Source organism: Juglans regia, chromosome 16 (assembly GCF_001411555.2).
Source record: "Juglans regia cultivar Chandler chromosome 16, Walnut 2.0, whole genome shotgun sequence".
Taxonomy (NCBI): domain Eukaryota; kingdom Viridiplantae; phylum Streptophyta; class Magnoliopsida; order Fagales; family Juglandaceae; genus Juglans; species Juglans regia.
Genome location: NC_049916.1, coordinates 27,496,102 through 27,515,826, shown reverse-complemented (window position 1 = coordinate 27,515,826; position 19,725 = coordinate 27,496,102). Strand labels below are relative to the sequence as shown.

Genomic DNA, 19,725 nt, shown 5'->3' with positions numbered 1-19,725 from the left:
CTTACCTTGCCTATAGAATATTTCCCATTATTCCGGTTGTGAAATTCACTACAAGAAAATTAGATTTTTGTGATCAATTTATTATAACTAAAAGACTATTTATAATTAATTTTAATTGTAAATAGTCATTTCGTTAAAATTAACTGATCGTAAATAATCAATTTTCTTGTAGTGATTATTAAAACATTGAGCCCTTGTTTGGATTCGAGAGTCACCTTAACTCATCTCATGAACTCATGATCATTATAATTTTCTTAAATTTTTACATAAAATATAATAAATAATTTAATTTTTTTAAATCTTATAATAATAATAATATTAAAAATAATATTATAATAATATTTTATGTAATTCATAATTTAAAATTATTTCAACTCATCTTTAAATCTAAACGAGTTTGAGTCATGTTAATACGCCTAAATTATAATTAGGTGGTGACCGAAGCATATGACCGAATAGCTAGTATATCGATCTCATGTGATAGCAAGCTAGCTGGTATATATACATTGAGTAACTTCCAAATAGTGGATTAATTGTCTAAATTAATAATTAGTAAAAGACGTGCAACTAATACGCGCGCCTGAAACGAGTACTAATTTAAGTACTGGTGATTACTAGGCAGGGTTAAATTGATTGGACAAACATCATATATAACAAGCGTATATATACGTACCTACGTGTGATCTTAATTGTAGCCAGGGGCAGAAATTTAGGAGTTGTTTGAAATTAGAGATAAGTTAAGATCATGATTTATGAATAGTAGAATAAAAATTAAATTATTGATTATATTTTGTATAGAAATTTAAAAAAATTATTTTGAAATTTAAAAAAATTAAATTGTTTATTATATTTTGTATGAAAATTTAAAAAAATTATAACGATGAGATGAGATGAATTGAGATAAGTTGAGATGAGTTACGAATACAAACGAAAATCTTTAGGCAATCAAAGATGTGAGTTTTGATTCCAAACCAATATCCTCTACTAATGTTATCTAATTATTATAATTTTTTTAAATTTAAAATAATAATATTAAAATATAATATTTTATTCAACTTTTAACTTTCAACTCAATTCAGTTCAACATTTAAACTCAATCTTTTGTCTCTTTCCCGACCACCTTTGATCTTTTGAAACTCCAAGAGTTGCATGTTCTAAGTTTCTAACCCCTCGCAAGTCGCTCCTATTCATGTTTAGGTGATTGACTACAAGTATTAGATCAGAAGTACTACTCGTGAGTATTAATGATCATATCTTAGGCAATAATTAAAGATTCTGATCACGATTCTTGATCTCTCTCTAAAAAAAAAAAAAAATCCTTTACGTAAAATTAGATGTAGTATAATTGTGGGAATTAAAAAATAATAAAAAAAGGTACTCCAGTATCGATAATTATCGTTAAAATTTTATTAAATAATAAAGAAAAAGAATATATACCAAATCTAGTTATTAATGGAGCTAGGAAGCTACCGTGTATATACCTAAGGTAGGGCGCCAAAGAACCTTTTAAAAAAACTAATTGATGAGGAAATTAATTAACAATATATATATATATATATAAGTCATGATATCACGTAAAATAGTTGTCTCCGCCCTTCTTTCTTTCAATCTCCTTCTACGTTTTTCGTTCATGGCCGCCATGGCTACCACAGATCAGAAAATCAAGAAAATCACTCAAGGCCGACAGAAGATTGAAATAAAACAACTGGAAAATAAAAGCACCAAGCACGTCACATTCTCCAAGCGGCGGGCAGGCCTCTTTAAGAAGGCGAGCGAGCTGTGCGTGTTGTGCGGCGTCAATATAGCCATCATAGCTTACTCTCCCGGAGAAAAGGCCTACTCCTTCAGCCACCCCAACGTCGACACGGTCCTCAACTCTTATCTCACTGGAAACGCTCTCCCTGTATACTCAGCCGTGAATCCTTGGCCTGTGGAGGAGTTTAATAAGGAGTACGCGGAGTCGCTCAAGGAGTTGGAGGACGAGAAGAAACGGTTGGCAGATATTGATCATGAGGATCTGACGTCGAAGAAGAAGATGGGGAACAATATTGGGTTCTTGTGGGACGAACCGATCGATGGGATGGGGATAGAGGAGCTTGAGCAGTATTTGGCAGCCATGAAAGAGATGAGGGCAAAGGCAACAGATCAGTACTTGAGGATGCGAAACTCAATAAACAAATTGCAGACATCAGATTATAATTATCATGGGGTACTGGGTTATAATGAAGGGTTAGGGGATTATCATGATCATGAGTATAGTAATCGTCTGAGTGGAAGCGGTACTGGAGAAGATGTTGGTAGTATTAGTAGCGGTGGTTTTGGGTTAGGGATCAATAATTATCAGTTTGGTAATCTGAGTAGTACTGGGGGTGATAATGGTGGTGATTTTGGAGCAAGTTCTAGTAGTGGTATTGGGTTAGGGAATTATCAGTTTTGTAGTAATTATCTGATCAGTACTACGCCTGGGAGTGGTGGCTATGGTGTTGGTGATTATGATCATCACGTCGATCGGAACTAGTACTGCTGGTTATATATGGATTTGGGGTACAATGAGTACACCATCAATATTGATGCAGTTTTGGTGCGGCGCGCGCGGCCTGTTCTTTTGATAGTAATTTGGGGGTACTACTACGTAGTCAATGATCTCTCTTAGAAATAGGTAGCTGCTAGCTAGGGTTTGATAATGATCATCATGAACGTCAATTGTGTACGTGGCAATTGCTTGCATGCATGTTGTTTTGGAAGCATTGTGGCTTCTTGAATATATGCTCGCGTAGTGATCCAAAACTCTTGTAGGTTCGTTAATTTGCATCTTTTGAATATATCCTTTCTTAATTTCTTCCTTTTATTTATTTTGGGATGTGATTCAATTCAAAGATGCCACATGGTTAGTTATTCATTTCCTATTGTTTCCGGTTTGCCCGATTCGGTGAGATTTCTAGCAAAGCAAGCAATCCCTTTTATGAATTCTCTCTTTCGATCCATCTCTGGCAACCTTACCGACATCAACCCCAGTACCACAACCATTGACGCTGACGCTGCCTCTGCTACTACTTTTGCTTTTGGTCTCTCCTTGTCCTCTCGTGGTGACTCTTCTTGTTTCCATCGCTGGCGTTGCACTCTACATCATCTACCACCCCAGTGGTCCTAGTTCTCGATCTCATCCCTCTGCATTTCCAAGCTCAACCTCACCACCACCGCAGACTCTTCCTTGCACCTTTCTTCCTTCCTCAACCTCACTCTCTTCTCTAAGAACCCTAACTCCCAAATTAACCACCTTCTTATGACCCATTCGAACTCTTTTGCTTATCAATGGGGTTACACCGAAATCCAAGTCCCCTGACTTTTGTTTCTAGCTCCAAATGCAAGGTAGATCTAGAAAGAAAGTCTAAATAACTGAATTGGCCAGAATAATTGTCCTGCCTGGTATGCTTGATATTTATAGATAAAGTGTTTACAATGTGATAAATGTCATGATTACAACAGAAAGATAAGATAAGATATGAATACAATTATTCAAATTTAATTAAATCTGTAACAGACTATTGACAACTGCCATCCTTTGACACATGTTCTTCTATTGAGATATTGTTGAGAGTTTAAACTGATATAATATTCTTAACATCCCCTGTCAAACTGATGGGAGATTCAATGACCATTAGTTTGTCTTTGAGCAACAAGAATCTTGAAGAAGTGAGTCCCTTTGTAAAGACATCTGCTATCTGATCAGCAGTGGCTATGTACCGAGGGATGATATATTTGTTAATCACTTTTTCTCTAATGAAATGATAATCAACCTCCACATGCTTAGTTCTAGCATGAAAAATAGGATTGGAGGCTTGTGCTAATGCTCCCATATTATCACACCACAACTATGGAGTAGACGTAATTGAACACTGCAATTCTTTAAAAAGCAATGCTCCCATATTATCACACCACAACTATGGAGTAGACGTAATTGAACACTGCAATTCTTTAAAAAGCATTCTTAACCAATATAGCTCAGCTGTTGCAAAAGCCATAGCTCTATACTTTGCTTCTGTGATGGATCTAGAAACAACTGGTTGTTTCTTTGCTTGCCATGAGATCAAACAAGTGCATAGGAACACTGGTTGATCTTCTGTCTAGAGGATCTCCAGCCCAATCACTATCATAGTATGCTGCCAATTGCAGTGGTCCTGGTTTGAAAAATAAGCCATGATCAATTGTGCCCTTTAGGTATCTTAGTACTCTCTTTGCTGCTGTAAAATGAACAGTGGTAGGACAATGTAAAAACTGACATAGTTGATTTATTGAGTATGAGATATCAGGTCTTGTAAGGGCACAATATTGTAGAGCATGAACAATATGTCTGTAAATGGTGGGATCAGGTAAAGGATCACCCTTAAGTTTGCTTAATTTCTGTCTAGAAACACAAGGAGCTGAATAAGGCTTGGCTCCAAGCATATTGGTATGATCTAGAAGATTATAGATGTATTTAGTTTGATTGAGATGCATCCCTGGAGAGGTTTTGTGTACATGAATGCCAAGAAAGTAATTCAAGTCACCCAAGTCCTTCATCTTGAATTCTTTTTGCAAGCTTTGAATTAGCCCCATAATGCTAGAGCTGTGAGAAACAGTCACTAGTATATCATCAACATAGATGAGCACATAAATATGTACTGGACCATTGTGATACATAAATAGAAAAGTGTCCAATAGAGAACCTGTAAAGCCAAGACCTTGTAAGGCTTAAGTAAGTCGAGTATACCATACCCTTGGGGCTTGCTTAAGGCCATAAATAACCTTATGCAACCTGTATACATGATTAGGAAATGTTCTATCCACAAAATCTTGAGGTTGTTCCATAAAAACTTCATCATTGAGAAAACCATATAGAAAAGCATTGGATACATCCAATTGTTTGATAGGCTAGTCAAAGTGTAGAGCAATAACCAAAATTAATCGAATTGTGGCTGGTTTTATTACTGGACTAAATGTTTCTGTATAGTCAATGACATCCCTTTGTTCAAACCCTTTGACAACTAATCTGGCCTTATATCTATCAATGGTACCATCTGGTTTTTGCTTTAACTTGTACACCCATTTATTATGGATAAAATTTCTGTCTTTGGGTCTCGAGCAAAGGCTCCATGTTTGGTTATCCAGCAAAGCCTGGTATTCACTTTGCATTGCAGTGAACCAATCAGGATTAGACATAACTTTAGAAAATGATTTGGGTTCACATGGCAAAAAACTGGTATGTAAAGCTTTAACAGGATAATTAGTGGACTTGTTGGAGAGATATAAATGAAAGTCAGGGAATTGTTTGGGTTTGGCATTTCCTATCATAGATCTAGTGATGATCTGTGTAGAAGGGAATTCAGGTAAAGAATCAGAGATTGGAATGGGAGTGGAGACTAGATCTGAGTCATGAGTAAGGGTTTGTGCATGAGAGGATGCAAGTAACAGATTTGAGGTTTGAGAATTAAAAGTGGGGGTTGTCTCAGAGTCAACTGGATTGAATGCTGGTGTGGGTTCAGTGTTTGGGGTGGAATTGGTGATAGGATTAGTCTCAACTCTGAGTTGATCTGAGGGAATGTGATTGCTTGTGATCAAATTCTGAGATGAGTGCATTGGAACAGTGGGAGAATTTAGTAAATAAAAATGAGAGGGTAAGAGGACAGTACCTGATGGAGAGGATTGTCCTCTAGTAGGGTAGTGAGTGTAGCCTTTCTCCTGTGCAGGGAATAAGTTCTCATCAAAGACTACATGTCTTGACATGTAAATTTTATTATTTTGCAAATCTAGATATTTATAGCCTTTCTAATTGGAACCATAGCCTAAGAAGACACATTTTTTGCTTCTGAATTCTAGCTTGTGTTTGGTGTATGATCTGAGAAGAGGATAGCATGCACAACCAAAAATTTTTAGAAGGGAGAAATCTAGTTCTTTATTAAATAACTTAGTGAGAGGTATCTCAAATTGCAGGACAGACGAATGAAGTCTATTGATTGAGTGAACTGCTATATGAAATGCTTTTACCCAATTTTTGGAAGGAAGATGAGATTGTGCTAAAAGGGTTAGACCAATTTCACACACATGCCTGTGTTTCCTCTTAGCAATCCCATTTTGTTGGCATGTATAAGGGCAGGTAATTCGATGATAAATCCCACTATCATTCAGAAATTTGGTAAATAAATTTGAGGTATATTCACCTCCACCATCTGTTTGGAATTGTTTAATTTTGCAAGAGAGTTGGTTTCAATAATGCATTTAAACTTGACAAAACAATCAAACAGATCAAATTTGAACTTTAGAGGAAATAACCAAGAATATCTTGAAAAATCATTAATAAAGATAACATAATACTTGAATCCATTTATTGATAAAACTTGTGAGGTCCATACATCACTGTGAATCAACTCTAAAGGCTTAGAAGACACACGGTCAGATTTATTAAAAGGTAGATGTTTGCTTTTTCCTAATTGACAGGGCATACATAGCTCTGAGTGAGATTTATTGGATGACACAGGTAGCTAGTAGTCTTTAAGAACTCGATGCAGAGTTTGAGAATTAGGATGACCTAATCTTTTGTGCCAGATATCTGTTGATACCTTGATCCCAATCAGTGCTACAAATGCCCTTTTATTTGTGACAAACTTATTGAGATGCACAGGATATAAGCTACCTTCACTGGGTCCCTGTAGAAGGATTGCCCTTGTCAAGTTGTCCTTCACAAAAAAAAAAGGAATCAATTAGCTTGAAGTAGCAATTGTTGTCTTGACAGAATTTTTGGATAGACAACAGATTATTGGAAACATTGGGACAATGCAAAATGTCAATTAGATGTAAATCATAGTTGGGAAGATGATAGGTAGTGGAACCAGTGTGTGCAATGTTTAAACCATTACCATTTCCTACAGTCATAGTCTCAGTACCCTAATATGGTTGCTGCAATGCAAGGTTTTCCAAGTCTGTTGTGATATGATTCATAGCCCCACTGTCTGCCAACCATATTTCATCCTCATGAAAAAGATTGGATTTAGCCACCATTGCTGCAAGTTCTTTAGGTGGGTGTCTTCTTTGGTATGCATAATCCATCCTATGGAAACAGTCCAAGGCTTGGTGGTTGGTCTTGCCACAGATCTGATAAGGAGGCTTATTAATAGCAAACTAATTGGAGGATGGTTTACCTCGAGGTGGATTGCTGGCTGAAGGGAATGGTTTCTTTTGTGCAAAATTTTTGCCAAAGTTAGGTTTAGGAGAGGACCCATACTTGGGTTTCCTGTACTGTCCAGGTCCTTTGTTGGAGTAGAGCAAAGGCATTTGACTCAGTAGTTGGTGTTTGTGCTACCAACAGTTGTTCATAAATGAGTAGCTCAAATTGGAACTCTTCTAATTTCATAGCAGTATCCCTTGTAACAAAGGAATAAAAAGTGACAAAAGAATTATATTGAAGGTTGAGACCACCCACAATATAAGAGATTAGCTCTTTATCACTTACTGGTTTGCCTACAAGGGCAAGTTGATTAGTTATACTCTTAGAGTAGTGAATGAAATCACTGCAGGTACATGACTCCTGTCTGGTGGTTTGAAGCTGTCTCCTTAAATGATTAACTCGAGATCTTGAAGGTGAAGCATATCTAGTAGACAATGCTGTCCACACTTGCCTAGAGGTGTTTAAGTCATACACTGTTGGGACAATTTTATCAGACAGTGCAACTATAAACCAACTTAAGATAAACTGGTCTTTCATCTCTCAAATCTCATAAGCAGGATTGGGATTCATTTGGTTTGGTTGACTATGATCATCAATGAGTTTAGGAGGAATAGGTTCTGAGCCATCTACAATGCCCAGAAGCGCATTTGTCCTCAAGATGGGGGTAAATTGGCACACCCATGCAAGGTAATTTGTGTCATCAAGTTTGGTATAAACAAGATGAGACATATTGGGAATGCAAAATGGAACGGAAGTGGCCATGGAAAAGGTGTAAACCGAGAGGCTCTGATTACCAAGAAACAAAGTCTAAATAACTGAATTGGCCAGAATAATTATCCTGGCTGGTATGCTTGATATTTATAGATAGAGTGTTTACAATATGATAAGTATCATGATTACATCAGAAAGATAGATATGAATACAATTATTCAAATATAATTAAATCTGTAACAGACTATTGACAACTGCCATCCTTTGACACATGTTCTTCTGTTGAGATGCTGAGAGTTTGAACTGATATAATATTCTAAACAAATCTACGGATAAAGATTCGAAAGTGGACTTTTTAAAGTAATTATCACTAAATTTTCTTTATTTCTTTTTTTGGGTTGGCTTTGCTCTTTATATTTCTTTTTAATTTAGAGTTTTGCTACTCATCATCCCACACATCATACACCACACTTATTTTTATTTATTTTTATTTTTTTCTCTTTCCAAATATGTGATGTATGGATGATGAGTAGAAAAACACAATTAGTTTAGGAGGAATAAAACTAAAAAAAAATTATACTTATTGTGTGATGTGAGGATGATGAGTAGAAATTTTCTTTAATTTATGTTACTTTTTATGGGGTTTTGAGAAGTTTCAAAGATGAAGATTTGGCTCGAAATTTGGGGTTGATAGAAGATTATAAGATGGATTAAGATTGGAATTCTTTTAGTAAAGGATTTTTTTTTTAATTTTTTGCAAGTTTGATGCAGTAAGCAATTATGGAATTCAATGGTTATCAACTTCATGATCTTAGTTATGAAATCCTCCCTCCAGCTTGATTTTTTGTTTTGTTTTTGTTTTTTTAATAGCTAGAAACTATCATCATTTATTCATTAGAAAAATTTATATCCATAACTGGATACATTCTGGAATGTCTCCATATCAAATATGACATTTATCAGTACACTATTTCTTTTTGTGACTGGTTTGATCTTCACTATTGCTGATACTCTCTACAGACAAATGTCCAAATGACAAGAATCTTTGCCTAAACAGAGACTCAATCTCAATAGACAAATGTCCGAGAGATAAATTCTTCTTTTTTTTAAATTTTTTTTTTTTATATTTTAATAAATAATATTTTTTATATTTTAATAAACAATAAGGAAACCTAAAAAGAAAGCAATAAGATATATGTAAGAAAAGACAGATTACAGTTTGGACAAACTTCGGTAGACTTTAGAATTTGAGACGGCCTGTGAAAGCAACACACTTATCTCTTTTTAGCCACAAAGGTCAGATCTGAAAGGTTTGATGGTGGCGAGTCCAGTGATTTGGCACATGAGTCGAGAAGAGTTGCCGGAAGGGGTGGCGCGTGAGAAGTACGCACAGATGTGAGCGGAGCATGAGAATCGCGCGCGCGGTGATTTTTGTAAAACCACAACTTTCCTCCGAATGATTTTTTATCTGTGAATCTGCCTGTGTCGTGCGTCTCTTAGGAATTGTAGAAAAACTGTATATCTATCTTTTTAGGCATTGAAGAAAGCAAAATAAAACTAAACAAAAGAAACCTTGATAGATAAGGTGAGTGAATGGAGGAAGGAGGGAAGGAAATGGAGGAAGAGGAAGCCGATGTCTCCTCCCCTCCAGGCGAAAATAAGATCTTGAGCCATTGATTTTTAATGAGAGAGAGGGGGGGAAGGAGTCGCTCATGTTTTGTTTTATTTTTAAATAATTATATGCCATGTCGAGCGGTAACTTTGGCCATTATTAAAAAAAGGAAAATAGGAAATTATTCAAACGGAAATGGAAGGTCTCCATTTGAATAAAACCTTCTCATCCAGTGCCTCCTAAGCAATCTCACATCCAGAACCAATGATTTTGGTGCCATCCTTCGACGATCCTAAAACCTCATGTGTAGAACAATCCCTCTTCGAAGACAAACAACATTTTTTTTTTTTTGTGGTGATTTTAATTTATGGCTGGACTTGGCTCATGGAAAGATATGTTGCAAATTAAGTTGATTGCAATTTATGTGCTTCTGCCAAAAGTAAGGTTTTAAATTTCGTACTATACCGGCTGGTATTTACCGTATCGAGGTAGTGATCGGTACATAAAATATATGTATTTCGTATCGGGTCAAATACCGGTGCATTTTGGTCAATACTGACTGGTTTTCGGTGTACCGGCCTATTTCGGTGTACTGACCGAATTTTTTTTTTTTGTAATTAATGTTAAAACTCTAATTTTTTCATAATTTTCATTCTAATTCTCATATCTGAAGATTATTTTTTTAATTTTTTTTAATCTCATTTTCTTGAAGATTGAAAATCAAATCCTTATTTCTCTTTTTGTGATGAATCATTGAATATGACTATATGAGTTATTATTTTTTTAAATAGTTAGATTGAGAATTTAGAAGTATTATTGAGTTTTATAAATATGTGTTTTAAATTTTTAAAACTTATATTAATGTTATTTTAAAATATAACTTATACATATATAATTAACTTATTATATATTAATTATCTTGAAAGATATTGATATTGAAATATTTTATTCCATTGCTTTAATCAAAATAATTATGGAAATGGTATTCAAAATGTTGGCAAAAAATAGATAAGAGAAGGTTTTAAGATTTTAAATGGGATTCAAATGAGGACCTCCCATTTCCGTTTGAACGACTTCCTTTTGTTTTTTAATAATGGCCACGTCAGGAGGGAAATGCAGCGGGCACCGTAGCATTTTCCAAGTCTTATTTGGAGCATTGGCAATGGACTAGCCAAATATCAATGCAAGTCCAAACTTTAGCTAGATGTGAGAAAAAGCCTCCACATTGGACTAGCCAATGGTCCAAAGTTTAAAACTTGATGAATAGTAAATCTTAAGTCCTCTCCAAATATGGCTAGCTACTATTCACAATGGAAAGTAATATTTAATTATTTCATCACTTCCTTCTCTCTTTGAATGGTAAAATATGCATGGCATGCACATCATTTCTACTAATTGATAGAGTAGACACATTATTTCTACAAAACATGAAAACCTAAAAAATATATAAATTGTATTTACAAATAAAAAAATAAAAAAAAAGTAAAAAATATAATATTATATTATGATTTTAACTTTATAATGGCTAGTCTAATGTGGACTCACCTAGTCAAAAATTGATATTATAGCTAAAAATTAAGATTCTAGCCAAACTTTAGACTTGACGATGGCTAGACCATTGCCAATGCTCTTGTACCAAAGTGCATGCACAGGTCCATTTTTGAGTTGAGAACAGCTGGGGGAAGGATTTGAATGGTAGGCAGAAGTCAATCAAGTTTTATTATTTTTTAATTTAATTTTGACTAAACTCGAAACAATAAATAAAATTGGTTTGAAATATTTATTATAATTTTCTAGTGCTCCAATAACATTGTAAAATCGATAATAATATTTATTAATTTTAATATTTGAAGTGAGGAAGGAAGGAAAGTTGAAGAATCAAAAGCGTTGTGGAAGTGGCCGGTTGAGACTAGGGTCTAAACCAAGTCATTACGGGTGAGGAAAAGGACGGGTGAGAGAGAGAAGAAAAAGTAGGAAGGCACAGCTGTTTAATGGCTGGAGCACACTAGATGATGATGATGGCATCCTGGCCAATCACAATCCCTTATTCTCATACTGATAGAGAATAATATCATATCTTATTCACTTGACTACTCATAGCTTTGATGCTAATAACCCAGCTAGCTGTACTTTAACAGCCTGTTCGTTCCCATTCCACCTAATATCTCTGTAGCTTTCTTCCACTCCTTCTTTCCGGTGACTCTCTCTCTCTCTCATATATATATATATATATATAATCTACATATATTCTCTCAATCGTAAACCCCCTGAGCAAGATACCAGTCCACGAAACCTCCAAAGAGCTTCCAATGGATCCGTGCTCTTTTGTGCGGATCCTCGTTGGCAACCTTGCCGTCAAGTTTCCCGTAGCTTCCAAGCCTTCCTTCTCCGTCGTCCATCCCTCAACGTCCCCGTGCTTCTGCAAGATTAAGCTCGATAAATTCCTCACCCAGTACAGTACTGTGCCTTTGGTCGCCCAAGAAAGCCAAACCAACTCCCACGATTGCTCCCTGGCCGCTTCCTTCACTCTGAACAAGACCCACATCGACAAACTTCTGGAGAAGGGGAGGAACCCGGTCGTGCAGATTGCGGTCTATCTGGGGCGAAGAGGGACCACGTGTGGCTTCAACAGTGGGAAGCTGTTGGGGAAGGTCGCGGTGGAGGTGGATTTGCGCGCGGTGGAGACAAGGGCTAGTAATATTCACCAAGGTTGGGTTGCCATCGGAGGGAACGAGAAGAAGGGTTCGTCGGCCCAGTTTTACGTTAGCGTTAGGACCGAGCCCGATCCAAGATTTGTGTTCCAGTTCGATGGAGAGCCAGAGTGCAGTCCTCAGGTTTTTCAGGTCCATGGAGATGTTAGGCAGCCGGTGTTTTCTTGCAAGTTCGGTTTCAAGAACATGAACGATCGGAATATGCAATCTTGGTTAGTCGTTATCCACATCCTCATTTTCTTGTTTGGTGGCTTAGAAAATTTGAAGGAAATGGAAAGAAAATCACTCAACGGTCAAATCTTTAACTATATGTTTTATGATGTTTTGGTTAGTCCGTTTTGTTGCCAAAAGAAAGAAAAGCTACCCTCTATTTCAGCTGTATCATGCTTTTAGCGTGGTTGAACATTTGACAAACCCTTCAACGACTAACCCCCAAAACCTCTATCTTCGAGAATTAATTGTTTCCATTATATATATATATATATATATATATATATATGCAGGCCATCGTCGAGCGAACCAAGCACTTCAAGAAATTGGTTAACGGGTTCTCACACTGAAAAGGACCAAACAGAAAAACAGCGGAAGGGATGGCACATAACCATTCACGACCTCTCAGGCTCGGCGGTCGCCGTGGCCTCCATGGTCACTCCGTTCGTACCATCCCGTGGCTCCCACAGCGTCAGCCAATCTAGTCCCGGCGCTTGGCTCATCCTTCGCCCCGAGGACGGGGCCTGGAACCCGTGGGGCCGCCTCGAGGCGTGGCGCGAGCGTGGCTGCTCTGATGCCGTCGGCTACCGCTTCGAGCTCTTCACCTGCACCGACGCTGCCACCACGCTCGCTGCCGACTCAATCAGCTCCAGGAAAGGCGGGAAATTCAGCATAGACAGAACCTTCGGCATCAGCAACACCCCAGGGCACACCCCCAACGGAAGCTGCGATCTTGGATCCGGGTCAAGATCCAGACGCGGTTCGAGCTCCGGTTCAGGATCGGGGTTAGAAATCGGGTATGGACCATTGTCGCCCCCAGTGTACAGAGGGTTTGTGATGTCTTCAACGGTGGAGGGAGCGGGAAAGTGCAGCAAACCGGAGGTGGAGCTGGGCGTAAGGCACGTGACATGCGCGGAGGACGCGGCGACTTACGTGGCATTGGCAGCAGCCATGGATCTGAGCATGGACGCTTGCGGGTTATTCTCGAAGAAGCTGCGGAAGGAGCTAAGGCAACAGTAGTAGTGTCGGATCTTTTGTCGTTTAATGCGGGAAGTTAGCTTGTACTGGATTTTTTGAAGCAGTTTTTTGGCTGATCAAACTATATTTGTACAGTTGGGAATTATTTAGGCGTAGAAGTTTATTTTTGAGATTCTCTATGCCTGCGATTCATAGAGCTATTTATTTATTTGTATAATTTAAGGTTGTTTTACCGATCCACTTGCTCTCTAATATTTATCTTGGTAAAAAGAATCAAATGTTGATGTGATTTAATAATATAATGTATACAGTATATATGTTATGTAGAGGATAAATATGGGTGGTAAATGTTTGGTGACAATGCTCTTTTGCCACTATCATCATCGCTCATTATTTCCAATCATTAATGATGTCTCAAATTATATCATGCTTGCACTGCAACCACGTCTTCCTTTCATCTTTTAAAGAATCTCAATCTTATTGGACACAAAGGAGCATCATAAAACAGAATTGAGATTTGAAACAAAATGTCAATGCAGTTGGTAACAAATCATTCTTTAGAGCATTTTTATTAGATTAAATTCAATGAGAATTTAGTTATTAGGTCAGTAAATTGCTCACATTGAATAAGCTATATGAAATATAGCTACAGTAATATCCAAACTAATTTCTAAATTTAGAATACACTATTCATTCATCAAATTCCTTTTATATTATTTCTTTCTCTCTCCTTTTAATATCAATTATTTCTATCTCCATTTTAAATGACAATTAAAAAAATATAATTAGAATACAATTACTAATTAATATATAATATTATGAATAGTAAAATATGATAAAATAAAATAAATTCATTATTAAAAAAATTAAAAAATTATCAAAATTATTAATTACTCATTACTATATAATGAATAAATAGATAATCCAATTTGGAGATTTGAGTGAATAGTCAAAGTTAAATTCATCTTATATTATTTTATTGTCATATAATGAAAAAATGGATATTCCAATGTAGAAACTTATGTGAATGTAATAACTAAATGTTAAATTCATCTTGCATTCATTAAAAATTTACTTTAACTTTAGCTAATCCAATGAGAGTGCTCTTAGTATCAAAGACATCAAACACCTGAGTTTGCTAATCCCTCCTTGTAAACAAAGGTTTCAAGATTTAAGTATTTGCACTCTTAAGGGGATGCTTTGTTTGAGTAATGATTTGTGAATAGTAATAAAATTGTTTGAGTAATGATATTTTATTAAAATTTGGGAAAATTGAGAACAAATTGAATAAAAATATTATAAAGTTAAAATATTATTGTAATATAATTTTTTACTATTATATTTATTTTGAAATTTGAAAAAGTTAATTTTTTTGTTTGGAAGTTTGAGAAAGTTATAATGATTAGGTAATAATTAGATAGAAAAGTTGAATATTAGAAATTAAAAAATGTTTGTGTTTAAATGATGTTTAGAGATAACCTCTTCCAAACAACCCTTGTCTTGCGTATGGTTGCAAGATTCAGTTGAGCTCAGTCTAATTTTAAGCCAAGTCTAATATCCAAACACCCAACTCTCAAATTACTAAACTTATCTCAACTCAAAACCTCCTTATACGTGGGACCGTAATCTTTTTCAACTTAACATATCTTTATATGTGAGACTCTAACCTTTTTCAACTTTCTATAAAAAATATTAAACTCATCTTAACATCTAAACATACTTTAAACTCAATTTAGATAGATCCCACATAACTCCATCCATTACTTAACTTATTATTATTCATAAAGAACTGAACTAAGCATCTAAACCCAGCCTAACTGTGCAGTTCTGCTCTTCAATATAGAACCATGACATACAATAGAAACAAAAACAAATGAAAACGAAAGAGGAAGAAAGGAAAACAAAACAGGAAAAAGATATTACCCGATGTAAAATGGAAAGTTGAAATAAATTATGCAAACAAAATCTGTTGTGAATATCCACCAGGTTACAGTTTCCTGCTAAGTTGATGATTCTATAGAGAGGAGCTTCTAAAATTGAAACAAACCGCTCTAACAACCTTAATGGTAGCATGAAGACAGAGGTACATTATACATTAAGAAACTATACTTTATAGCACTTACAAGTACAAAACCACCATTTATCCTCTCACTCTGCGGCAACGGCTTTGCTGTTCTCTCCTTCAGTTCTTATCTCCGGCATCTTATCCAGATCCGTGTTTAATTTTTCATCTAGAGCGATATGTGAATTAGAAGCATCAACAGGGTTGTGTTCAACAACATCCGGAACTTCATCTCTGGAGGAATTGTCTGAGCTTTCATTGGTTCGACCTAATTCACTCTTTCCATCTGCCTTGTTCTTTGTAGCATCAGTATTTTCCTTTGAAGTTGAAGACACAGAGCCATCTTCTGTTTCAGTTGTGATCTTTTCTGATAGAGAAGACTCCGTAGTATTAGATGAAGTAGATAATTCTATGGCACCAGCATCTGCTTTTTCAATTTTAATTGAAACCGTTGAATTAATGTCAGATTGATTGCTCCCAGAAACCGAGGTAGAGTTACCATTCTGTTCGATTTCGAAGGTCTGCACACTCGAGAGGTCCGCTGTTATATTTTGGGCATGAGCCGAATCAGATATATTCACTGTCCCATTCTGCTGGGAAAAATCAGAAGTGCCTATACCTGTATCTGTTGAGTTATTCCTATCAGTACTTACTTCATCTGAGTTATTGCTGACTTCCTTACTCACCAGAGTTGTGTCATTGCTTGCTTCAGGCTGATCAGTAGATTGGGCTATCGTAGTAGAATTTTCAACTAAGCCATCCACAGAGTTGGAAGAACCATTATTTCCCTTCTGTTCGATAGTAATTGCATTCAGAGAAGTGCCATTGCTATCAATTTCACTTTCTACCACCTTTATTGTTGGATTGTTTTTATCAGTATCAGTTTCCTGAGTGCCTTTGGATTTGTTCTCCTGACCTAAGATATTCATTTCAGATATCTCAATTGAGTTCCCTGAACTTAATTTACCAGCCTCTGAGATGATAGTCTGGGCGTCATGGGTCACTGCACTGGAAGCATCATCTCCCTTGTAATGTTCCTCTCGTGCCTCATGATTACCTCCATCATGATCCTGATCCTCCAAAGAAGTTTCTAATTGACTTGCTTTGTTATCACTCTCATTCCTCTCACTCTCCTTGTTTTCCTCTTCTCCCTCTTTCTCCTCATCTAGCAATTCCTCATCATGATCAGCATCCCCATCTAATTTCTCTTGATCATTTTCATCCATCTCATCATCTCCTGCTCCTCTTTCTATCTCTTCGCTCTTGTTTTCCTCTTCCTCTTGATCTTCTACTTCATGCTTGTTCTCCTCTTCATCTTGCTCTTTTTCTTCATGCTTGTTTTCTTCTTCTTCTTGCTCTTCTTCATCATGTTTGTTTTCTTCTTCTTCTCCTCCAGTTTCTTCTTCCTCTTCTTCCACATGCTTCTCTATCTCAGGTACTTCTTCCAAATGAGGATGGATATCTTTCCTCCCCAATTTAAGAAGCTCAGTGCCACTTTGTGTCTTGACTGAGAGTTTAGCATCTTTCTCATCGAACTCCTTCTTTTTATCATGGGAATGCTTGACTTGGTAGATTAACCAGAAGCATACACCAAGCAATAGACAAATTTGCAGAACATGCTTCACCTTGATGCCTTTGGATCTGTGGTTTCTGCTTGGTGATCGCTTGATCATTATGGGCTTTACTAAAATTTCTGTTCTTATCTTCCCTGTAGGTAAATGTGAGGTCTAGTCACCTGGCCAGTGTACAAATTAAGTAGATAAATGAAAGGAGTTTAACTCTCTGCGTGATCGTTTCATTAAGTCTGTAGAATTAATTCCACACAGTTTTTTATAACTTCGATGAGTTAATCCTACCGTACAAATGCCACAAGTCATGTATTAGTAAATTGATTTGGGGACCCCAATTCAATATTTATGCATCAGGATCAATTCCCTTTTAAATTTAAATTACTCATAGCTCCACTCGGTTTTTGAAAAACTTCAGGAAAAGTACAGAAAATAAAGATCTGTTTCATAGAATTTCTAGTACACCACCTTCTCAAGTAAGCCTAACGCGATTTATGACATTTGGTTTATTTTTTTTGTAAGTAAACCGTATTGGGTTAGTTTGAAACTCTATATTCTTTCCCCTCGTTTCTCTGTCAAAAAAAAAAAAAAAAAGCAACAGAACAGATTGACCTGAAAATGAGTTAGAGCCCCATTCGTTTAATTAGGTCTCTGGAAAGATTTTATGGAAAGAGCTTCTGTTTTCATTTTCAAAATACTGGAAAACACATTCTTAAAATTTTCCTTAAGATAGACACTCTCACAAAAAAAAAAAGCTAAGCATGCTTTCAGCATAACTTTCACTTCTCATTTCCTGTCTTATTTGAACAAGTAACTCGTCGACCTTTTATCTAAATTTTGTTCTTAATTTGCACAGAAATAAACAGTTCTAACTTTCCAAATTTATTCTCTTTTCCTACAATTTGTGCAATTCAGCACATCATTAACCGAACTCAGATCACTTCGCAGCATAATATCTTCTACTAAAAATTAAGAAACATGTTCACAGAATTGGAACCAAACCCACATTATATTCCACGAAAATATACTTACAAAAAAATATATATTCCACGACAATATGCAAAATTTCCCAAAATCAAAGAAAACCCAATATGCTTAACTAAAGGAAAACTGAATAAGACAATTTCAAAGTAAAATCCCACTCAAACCCAATAAATAAATAAAATAAAATCCATGAGCAAACAAAACCCTAGAATCCCCAGTGTAACACCAACATCAGTCGCCCAAAAATTGAACCAAAATCCTAACTTCATGTTCATAACCCAAACCCATTTCCCAAAACAGCTAATCACAAAGCAACTCACAACTCTGAACCACGAACACAGACAACAATGACACACAATAAATCTTCTTTTTTCGCACATTATTTCCCACAAAATGGAGAAATTAATGTAAGAAAGAAATGGAAATGGGAATTGAAGCTGATAAATAGTCACGCGAGAAAGTGTTATATTACCTGGCGAATCGAAGTGTGGGAGTCAGAGTTCAGTGGAAAGTGGAAGGGCTGAGAGACTGAAGCAAAGTTATGCAACTAATTGTGGAAAGGATAGTCAAGGAGCGGTCTTGTTGAGGGTGCGAGCACGACAATGGAGTGGAAGAAAACAACAGCCGGATCCAAATACGCTGAAGTAGAACGACGCTAAAGATGCTAAATAGTACTATATTTGCGAATATCTGTCGTGCTCACTTTCTAGTACGTTATTGCCACACCTATCTCCCTGCAACCTATTTTTTTTTCTTTTACCCGGCTTAAGCAACTCTCTTTTATTATTTTATAGTATATTTAAAAATTTTCTTTTTTTTTAATTTTTTTTAACATCTTTAATTATTAAAAAAAATAAAAAATATATAATTTTACTAATAACCATTTTTTTAATCATTATTTAAAAAAATAAAAAAATAAAAAATAAATAGATCATTATCAATTATCAAATAAAAAAATAACATCAAGGTTTCTCGTTACAGATTAAAAAAAAAACCCATTATTTATAAATTGGGCCCAGAAATTGGTCTTTAACAGTGCATGGATCCCAGTATAAGTCCATTAAATAGACCGACGAAAGCTTGGACCGAAAGACATACCCAACAAAATCAATTCCACCACAGAACTACCCTCAAAAGGTTGGGGACCCGTCTCCAAGCATGGCAATTGTGAATTTAGTAGATTCCCAAGCCCTGCAACTAGCCATGCATCTTATAGATCTAGAACCGGGCCTACTTGTTTCCAATTGCCCCCTCTCTCTATAGAGACGAATGCAAGAGTGTGATGATATTGATATGCCAAGGACCACCATTATCTGCTCAAGCATTACAGAGGGGAAGAGCCTGACCTGAAATTAGGCCACGGAACTTATTTATTTATATTTTAAAAAAGGTGTAATTGTGAAGTAAGTGGTGTTTAGCTAAACTAATTTTAGGGGAAAACTGCATCTTGGTAAGCTACACAATTCAATATCCACAGTTTAGAGCAGACAGAATTTCTGATTGATCAATTGAAACGTTCGTCCTTAATTTGTGATCCTTTGTCTAGAATATCATGCAAACTGCCTTTTTGAGTACTCTTAGACTGCGTTTGGATGTTGAGCTAAGTTCTTTATAAATAAAAGTGAGTTGAGTAGTAGATGAAATTATGTATGGTCCATCTAAACTGAGTTTAAATTGTGTTTGGATGT

General features: G+C 36.0%; 3 protein-coding genes across 4 annotated transcripts; 2 read left to right on the top strand and 1 right to left on the bottom strand.

The window, feature by feature from the left end:
* Nucleotides 1-1,630: 1,630 nt before the first annotated feature.
* On the top strand, nucleotides 1,631-2,518 carry LOC108995687 (agamous-like MADS-box protein AGL29). The gene has a single exon (XM_018971304.2). The coding sequence runs from the start codon at nucleotides 1,631-1,633 to the stop codon at nucleotides 2,516-2,518; it is 888 nt and encodes a 295-aa protein (XP_018826849.2).
* A 9,152-nt stretch (nucleotides 2,519-11,670) lies between these two features.
* LOC108995732 lies at nucleotides 11,671-13,693 on the top strand. The gene is made up of 2 exons (XM_018971348.2): nucleotides 11,671-12,447; nucleotides 12,739-13,693. Exons 1-2 carry the CDS (start codon nucleotides 11,834-11,836, stop codon nucleotides 13,463-13,465), a joined length of 1,341 nt encoding a protein of 446 aa, XP_018826893.1. The 5' UTR covers nucleotides 11,671-11,833; the 3' UTR covers nucleotides 13,466-13,693.
* A 1,644-nt stretch (nucleotides 13,694-15,337) lies between these two features.
* On the bottom strand, nucleotides 15,338-18,768 carry LOC108995737 (dentin sialophosphoprotein). 2 transcript variants are annotated; one of them, XM_018971354.2, is made up of 2 exons: nucleotides 18,510-18,768; nucleotides 15,338-17,220 (listed from the first exon to the last, which is right to left on the bottom strand). In XM_018971354.2, the coding sequence occupies exon 2, from the start codon at nucleotides 17,156-17,158 to the stop codon at nucleotides 15,572-15,574; it is 1,587 nt and encodes a 528-aa protein (XP_018826899.2). In that variant the 5' UTR covers nucleotides 17,159-17,220; nucleotides 18,510-18,768; the 3' UTR covers nucleotides 15,338-15,571. The 2 variants fall into 2 exon arrangements, with proteins under 2 accessions (XP_018826899.2, XP_018826900.2); XM_018971355.2 differs by having other exon boundaries at nucleotides 15,338-17,193.
* Between the last annotated feature and the right edge of the window lie 957 nt (nucleotides 18,769-19,725).

Bases quoted from the DNA above. Each gene is read 5' to 3' on its own strand.
- LOC108995687 (XM_018971304.2), top strand. From the start codon at position 1,631: ATGGCCGCCATGGCTACCACAGATCAGAAAATCAAGAAAATCACTCAA.
- LOC108995732 (XM_018971348.2), top strand. From the start codon at position 11,834: ATGGATCCGTGCTCTTTTGTGCGGATCCTCGTTGGCAACCTTGCCGTC. The intron at 12,448-12,738 runs GTTAGTCGTTAT...ATATATATGCAG, and splicing joins GATCGGAATATGCAATCTTG to GCCATCGTCGAGCGAACCAA.
- LOC108995737 (XM_018971354.2), bottom strand. From the start codon at position 17,158: ATGATCAAGCGATCACCAAGCAGAAACCACAGATCCAAAGGCATCAAG.